Source organism: Vidua macroura, chromosome 6 (genome assembly GCF_024509145.1).
Source record: "Vidua macroura isolate BioBank_ID:100142 chromosome 6, ASM2450914v1, whole genome shotgun sequence".
Classification (NCBI taxonomy): Eukaryota; Metazoa; Chordata; class Aves; order Passeriformes; family Viduidae; genus Vidua; species Vidua macroura.
Window position 1 is genome coordinate 38,051,486 of NC_071576.1, and position 7,825 is coordinate 38,059,310.

General features: G+C 47.2%; 1 protein-coding gene across 1 annotated transcript; it reads left to right on the forward strand.

The window, feature by feature from the left end:
• The first annotated feature begins 328 nt into the window (after positions 1–328).
• Positions 329–7,195, forward strand: RHOV (ras homolog family member V). Its single transcript, XM_053981337.1, has 3 exons — positions 329–616; positions 3,992–4,050; positions 4,368–7,195. Exons 1-3 carry the CDS (start codon positions 421–423, stop codon positions 4,806–4,808), a joined length of 696 nt encoding a protein of 231 aa, XP_053837312.1. The 5' UTR covers positions 329–420; the 3' UTR covers positions 4,809–7,195.
• Positions 7,196–7,825: the final 630 nt, after the last annotated feature.

Consider the following 7,825-nt stretch of genomic DNA (forward strand, 5'->3'; position numbering starts at 1 on the left):
GCGACATGGATGGAGCGCGGCTTTCCCGTATGTGCGCGACTCAGAGCACGGCATGGCACCTGCCGAAATTCCGAGGGCAGGCGCAGCTCCGGGGGGCATCGCGGGGGATGGGAGTGCAGCAGCGGGACCCTCGCCCGCGGGACGGCGGCGGGAAGAGGCGGCCGGGCCGGGCAGAGGAGGGATGGGCCCGGCCACCTCCTGGTGGGGCGGGACAGGGCGGGACTAGGGAAATAGGAGCTGGTTTTGTGCGCAGGGTGGCAGGTGTAGTGATGAAGAGCGAAGCTCGGCGGGCTGGAGAGGGTGGCCCTGCACGGCGGCCCCGACAGCAGCCCGCTTTCAGGAGCATGGCAGCGGCCCCGCCGCGCCGCTCCCCACGCTGAGCCCTGTCGAATCCGCCGTGCCACCGTCAGTGCCATTGCCATGCCTCCCCAGGAGCTCCTGGATTACGCGCCCGCCCTACGGAGACACAGCCCGCCCCGGGGCAGCGGCCCGGAGCTGGGAATCAAGTGCGTGCTGGTGGGCGATGGTGCCGTGGGCAAGACCAGCCTGGTGGTCAGCTACACCACCAACGGGTACCCCGACGAATACCAGCCCACCGCCCTCGACACCTTCTCCGGTAGGTGCCCGCCCGGGCTGCGCGGGGCATGGGGCGGCCGGGAGGATCCAGTCTGGAGCAGCGAAACCTCGGGACGCGGCGTCGGGAGGAGCGGGGTCCCGGGGCGGATGGAGGCGAGCGCTCCGGGGCCCCAGGCTGCCCCGTTCGGGGCTGCGCACCGGAGGCTCTGCGGGCAGCGGAGCCTGCGGGCACACAGCCCGAGGGGATTTCTGGGACTCGGACCGAGTCCCTCCGACGTTTTGTGAGGTTTAGCAGGTGGAGGTCCTCCGTTCTGCAGCTGTGTCGAGCTGATTTGCAAGTTCTATGAACCTAGGCAGCTTCCAGGTTTTGTGGCGTTGTCATGACTAAATAGAAGGGGGCTTTTTTTTTTTTTTTTTTTTTTTTTTTTTTTTTTTTTTTTTTAATTGTTTGTGGTGGTTTTAGCTTCAGAAATAGCCTACAGTGTAACGCTGTGATTTTAGCTTCAACTGATACTCAGGAAAGCCATTCTTTTCCCTCCATGTCTGGTGAAGTTAGCATTGAACAGAGATTGTCAAAAAGATGACGAGCTTTATAAGTCTGGCTAAAATTGCAAGCTGATGAGCTCTCATTAGTTTCCACTTTTGTAAATGCTATCTTTGTTCTTCTTCTACACTCCTCTTCCTTTGGGCTCCAATTTCTAATATAAACCCCAGGAGAATACAAAGTCCTTTGAAAGATTTCTTATCTTCATTTGATATGAAGAAACGCAGCACTACTTGACAATTTAGATTGGTAGATTAGAGATGTGCTCAAGTCAGACCAGGAATGAGGCATCTAATGCGTCATAGTCTTAGGGGTGCTTAGAGGGAGTGTTTTATTTTAATGTCCCCCCTCAGTTGCTCACTCTGAGAGCTGTTGATTTACCTTGACCTTCTCCAAGCTATTCCACTGTCACTTGAAGGAATTAGACTGGGAACACGCTACTGTTCATGGTCCAGAAGGCCTTTGTGAAGAGATGTAAGGAATCATGAGTCCTCCGAGGGAAAGGTTACTGTTCTCTCTGCTCTCTTTGCATTAATGTATATGGATTAGACTAAGAAATTACTGTAATTATTAGACTGCACATTTTTGGAAGGGCAAATCCATAATAAAATGGTTCAGAAAGGTGAAGGCAAGATGAGTGCAGAGACTCCCTGATTAACAGCAGGTAATCTGAAGATAGCTGCACACGGGTTTAGTTCCAGTCTGGATGTCCCAGCACCGAGTCTGACTTCAGAGGTTCATAGGATTTGTAACTGATAGAAATCAAAAACATTGAAAATATGTCTTGTGAAGTTCACTTTCTGCTTATTGGGAGAAAATTGAAGAACAGACAAGTTTCCCTTCCCACTCCTACTCTTACCCTGGATAAGACTGAAGAAAGTCCTTTCCTGCAGTCAAATATTATACTTCTGGATCCAGCTCAGAAATTTCAACCACTCCTTCCAATTCCTTACACTTTTGGGGAATACCTGCCATTGAAACAGCCGGCAGAACTCAGCAGTTTAAATGCTAACCTTAACCTGGTCATAGGACTGTGATGCCAATAACAAGATAGGAGAAGGTGTTGCATTATCAGGGGGATGTCTCTGGGACAGTGACCCAGCCACATACAGATGTAGTCTGGCTGCTACCTCCTGCCAGGTGTCGCTGCCAGGTAGAGCAGCCTTGAGTGAAATGTGTACCTGGTGACCTTTCTCCACCGGGCTATCCTGTTCTGCCAGCCCCTTCACTATTGTACCATGATCCATCCTCATCCCGAGGGTGTGGACCTTGTGAGGGCGGTATTTGGAGGGCTGTTGCAGAGTTGCTAACGTAGCTCAAGCTAGCAACAGATGGAATGAAACTTTGTGCAAATGCTGGAGCAGTAGGTAATATATGTGGTGAGTTTCTTCTGAAGATGGCAAGACATTTCAGAAATGCTAATTCTTTCTCTCAATGCACTTGTGAGACGAGAAAAGCAGATACTAGAAAGTCAAATGCCTGCTGCCTTGAAGATCAAGTCAGGATCTAGCAGGTTCTTTGATCAGGAACAGGTTTCTCTTCCTCCTCTGGGGCAAAGATATGGTAACAACCCAACTGTTTCCCAGTCACACAGAAGCAATGACTTTCAGCTACGCTGCGAGGAGTGGCACTGTGGTGGACGCACCCACCCCTTCATTTTTCTTCCAGTCTTGGTCTCCCACCAAACATCATCTTTTTGTCTGTGTCTCCTTTTTTTTTCCCCCAGACTGCTTTCAGGGAGGAGTGCTCTCCTTCAAAAGCTTATGTTAAACCCTCTTGTTTCTGTCACTTCTCACCTGACAAATTACTTCAAGAATCACTAACAATTGATCCTGCTTCTGGTTGGGAGATTTTTTGGGGTTTTGTGGGTTTTGGGGGCTTTTTGTGGTTTTTTTTGGTTTTTTTTTGTGGTGGTTTTTTTTTTTTTTTTTTTTTTTTAACAAAAAGGACAATAAAGCCTCCTCCCTGCACACAGCAGTGGAGTTTTGCTAACTCATGTCAAGTGCCAGCCATTGTCACCTTAGCCATGATGTCTGCCTCTATTCATCCAAGCACAGCCCCATCCACCTTGTCAGGACTTTCAAGTGATTTCCAACTTCACAACCCCTTTTTCCCTCTTCTCAGTTCCTAGCCTAATGTCTGTGGTGTCTATGCACTTAAACATCTAACAGTTTCATTCCTGATTGTCATCAGAGGTCCTGCCAGCCCTCAGTCTGAGTCAGCTGATACCACATGAAGGCGTACTGTGATTAGGGAGTGAAATGGGAGCAAACCTTAATGTGTAACTCAGCAGTTTTTCAGTGTCTGGATAGTCTCTGAAAGGGATTTCACTCATCACTGTTTCCTTAATAGCTTCTTCATTACAAAGGTGGGTTTTTCCTTAGCTAGGACACTCATGTAACATTTTTTTAAGGCCAAATTTCTGGTCTGGATGGGAAAAATCTCCAATAGTTTGTTTGACAGAGACTGATTTGATTTTGCTTGGCCAAGAAGAAAGGAGCAAGTTGCTGAAGTTCTCTGGTTTTATTCTTATCTTTTTTCTTGGGTTGTGGAAGAAGAACAGTGGTTCTCAGGGAACTGTTTGGCCAAGGGCTCTTCTTGTCTAGAGGAGCAGTTGTCCAGTAAAATGGAACTATTCTTTCAAAATTGTGGAGATGAGTACAAAACACCTGAAAGCTATCAAAAACAGGTCTGCTGCAGTTCTCTTAATATTTCCATGAGGATGCTCAGCTAGGAGATGTGAGTGACTTCAGTGAGCCTGTTCAGTATGGACAGGTATGAACCAAAGTGCTCAAGTAAAGCCTGTATGAGTGTGCATGTGCATGCTGGCCAGCTGCTTTAGACTCATCCTTTATTCTCCTTCTTCTACAGTGCAGGTCCTCGTGGATGGAGCCCCAGTCCGAATTCAGCTGTGGGACACTGCTGGACAGGTAAGCTCTATCAAAGCAGCTGTCAACTCTGGATCTATGGGATGGGAATTCTTTTCAGGCTTTGAGGAAGGAGGTGTTTAACTGGGAAGAAAGGAAATGCACTGGTCCAGCCATTTGCTGGTATGGCAGTCACAGACAAGTGAATGACAGATGTCCTCAACTCAGAAACTTGTGTCTGAAATGTGGCATGGTCACAAATCAGTACAATGCCCTGCCTCTGTTGCTATGCTAGTTAACTTGTAGAAAAGCTACTGCAGCATCACAGTGTTAGAAGAGCAGTCCAGTGAAGATTTTTTTTTCCCCTCCCTTTTCTACAGGAGGACTTTGACTGTTTGCGCTCTCTTTGTTACCCTGACACCGACGTCTTCCTTGTCTGCTTCAGTGTGGTAAACCCAAGCTCCTTCCAAAACATTACAGAGAAGTGGATCCCTGAGATACGAACTCACAACCCCCGGGCGCCAGTGCTGCTAGTGGGGACGCAGGCAGACTTGCGGGACGATGTCAATGTCCTCATCAGCCTGGATCGCTACCATGTGAAGCCTGTGCCCCGGCCTCAGGCAGAAGGTCTAGCTGACAAAATCCGGGCTGAAGCCTACCTGGAATGCTCAGCACTGACCCAGAAGAACCTTAAAGAAGTTTTTGACATGGCCATTGTCAGCGGTGTTGAGCACAAGGCACGTCAGGAAAAGAAGATGACTGCCAAAGGCATCAAGACTCTCTCTAAGTGCCGCTGGAAGAAGTTCTTTTGCTTTGTCTGAAGCTGCTTTGAGGGAGGGGAAAAGAAACACCCAATGCCAGTATTGGTTCTGCACCTTCTTGGAGTGACTGCTCCTATGGCCCCAGCAAGGAGGGTATGATAAGCTGCTGGGCTTGGAAACCTGTCTCTTGCTGGGTACAGTATCAGATGCCAAGGAGACATAAACTAGATTTCCATCGTGCTGAGATGCGAAAAGGTCCAGGCAGCTGTAAATACCTGCTGGACATGTCTGTAGTGTCCCAGGCTAATGGGGGCCTTTATAGTACATCAAGACTCAGTACCGCAGAACAGGCAGGTTCCTTACATTGTTCAAAATGACCAGTTTTCTGGTTGAAGCTCACACACTTTCAGAATTCAGATGCACATAATAAACATGAGGGACTTCTGAAATCAGCCTGTGTTTTGGCTGATTTACAGGCATGGCAGAGAATAGGGCAGGGGCAGTTACATGCAACTGCAATGTGGTCAGGCATGGGGTGCAGAGTTTGTAACATGAGACTTGGGTTCCCCCTCTGATTCCATTTGCCAAAATAGGTAGAATTCACTTGGCTGTGAAAAAGCAGCACTCTTTCTTAAAGGCCCTGTACTAGGAGTACTCTTGAGAAGTTATTCCCTAAATAAAGGCCATTAGCAGGCTGAAGAGAAAATGCACTGGGAGCTACAGTAATACTTTGAGCAAAACCTCTGAGAGAACTCTCTAGTCCACTGGGTGCAAGTATTACAGTCCTATCCTAAGAGGTAGTTGTGGACTTGGAGACCAACCTTGAAAGGCCTTTTGTGTGTGTGGTGTTTCGAAAGAAAGAAGAGGAGAGGAAGAGTGAGGTGTGGCTCTGTCTAGCAGAGAAAAAACTGTGTCAGCAAAGGGTTTATAACATTACCAAGGGGTCAAATATACGTGGAGAAAGAAGGAAGAAAAGGAAGCAAATTGAAAGGAGAAAGATGGAATGAAGAAAGGTAGATGGAGAAGGAAAAAAGAATGAATGTCCTTAAATTAAAGTTGTGATTCTACTTAGTTGAGATGCTAATATGCAGGATAACTTTTAGGGACCTGCTGGTGATACGATTTTCAAAGTAATATTGTCCATATATTCAGTTCTGAATCAAAAGGCGGGGGTTGTAGTGAGAGAGAGTTTATCTTCATTAGTAAAATCCTCCATTTCAGATCTACACAGAAGTATGGAATTTACCTTGTACTGTTCTTCCTGAGGCTGCAGAACAAGAACACAAGACTCAGGGCTTCTTTCTGTTATGCTTCCCTTTTTTGAAAGTCACTGCTTGATGTGCTGAAATCAAAAGCAAAGGAAATCCATGAAGTTTATGCTGGAGAAAATAATTCCTTAAGTTACACTCGCTTCCCCTCTCACCTGTTTCTCAGGAGATTAATGTCTCAGAGAGTCTATTCACATTTTATTATATTTTATTACAGAACTTGTATCAATTTCTAAATCCTCTTTTGCAGAGACATTTCATATTGGTTTATGTAGCAGAGAGTGTGACAGGTCTGTCAAGCAATGTTTTTGATACTCAGGGCATTCTCTGCCTCTGGCCACAACCCATCACTTTGGGGACGCTCTGGAGCAATGGGACAGAAAGAGAAATAGCTGTGGATGGTTTGCCCTAGACCAAAAGCAAGCATAGGTGAGCTAGCGAGCCTGTAGCAAGGCAAATGTGACTAATGCAGTCTGGCTCCAAACAAATGCCTCCCAACAACTCTGACAGCCGGCTGGTTTTGTAGTGCAGCTTCTGTAGTTCCCAAGATGTGAAACAAGACTGCTGTCTCCCTGGGCAGTATTGCAGGATGAAAGAGGTGAAGTGTTCCTGAGAAGGGAAGTGCCCCACAGCCTTGGAGCTGCTTCTAGGGTAAGGCTCAGAGACCTGAAAAGGATGGTGCAGCAAAATGAGCTGAATGTTGAAAGGACTCCTCCAACTGAAATGTCATTTGAGTCCAGTGAGGAGTCCTAAGAGATGGTAAGCACAGAGACAGTAACTAGAAGTGACATGTCTGACACAAGTCTAGGTAGGACACCACTTCCTGATAAAGCTCTCACTAAGCAATGCATCCCTGTGTGCATATCCTACCTGTTACAGGCACCTTTGCTGTATCACTAGTTCAGTTTGTCTGTTGGGTCTTTACACATTTCTTTAGCCTGTGAGACCAAGGGCTGTGGTGTGACCTGCCAAAGAGCATGCCATATCCCTGTGGAGCCAATCCACAGGTGGAAAGAACACCAGCCTCCTTCCTGCTGAGGACAGCAAGGGTTGTCCTGCAGTAGCTTGGTATGAAACAGGGGTTATTTCATTCTGGAAAACAAACTGTACTGAGAGCTACTTTCATTCTATGTGATTGTGTCTAAAATTTGTTCAAATAAATTTTTTTAATGTCCACAATTTGTGTTTGTAATTTTGTCACTCCAAATTAAGTTGGGCTTTAATATGGAGAGGGAGTTACTCCATTTTACTGACAAAAAGCATAACAGGGAAATAGCCCCACTTCTCACTCCATGTCCTAACTCCCACTAGCAATGGTAAAAATCCCTTCATAGCTGAAACTTTCCAGGCTCCTTCTGTTACCTCAGTTAATCTATCTCTACCTCAGCAGCCACTCAGTATGGAGGCTGCTGAGGGGGATGGAGTAGCAAATATCCAGGGCTTTCAATGCCTCTCCCCAGAAGCCACTCTCCAGGGGCCAGTCAGGAAACCCTGCCAGCATTCACTGAGCCAAGCCCATGCAGGACTTGCATCTGGAGCCTTAATGACAGCATGCTGCTCTGTCATTAGGCTGATGGGTAATTTAGCCACCAGCTTCACTTAACTTACCTTGGCAGTTAAACACTGCTCAAGTGCTGAAAAATTTTGCCTGTGCCACATAGGATGCAAAGACTCCATCCAAGACAGCTCACAGGACTAACCCTTTTAGGCCTATCTTCAGTATTACAGTCAGGACTCCTGCCTGTCCAGATATGGGGTCCCTTAGCTGCTCCAGAGTCAAAGGACTGGAAAGTGAGGTTGCTGAGGGAG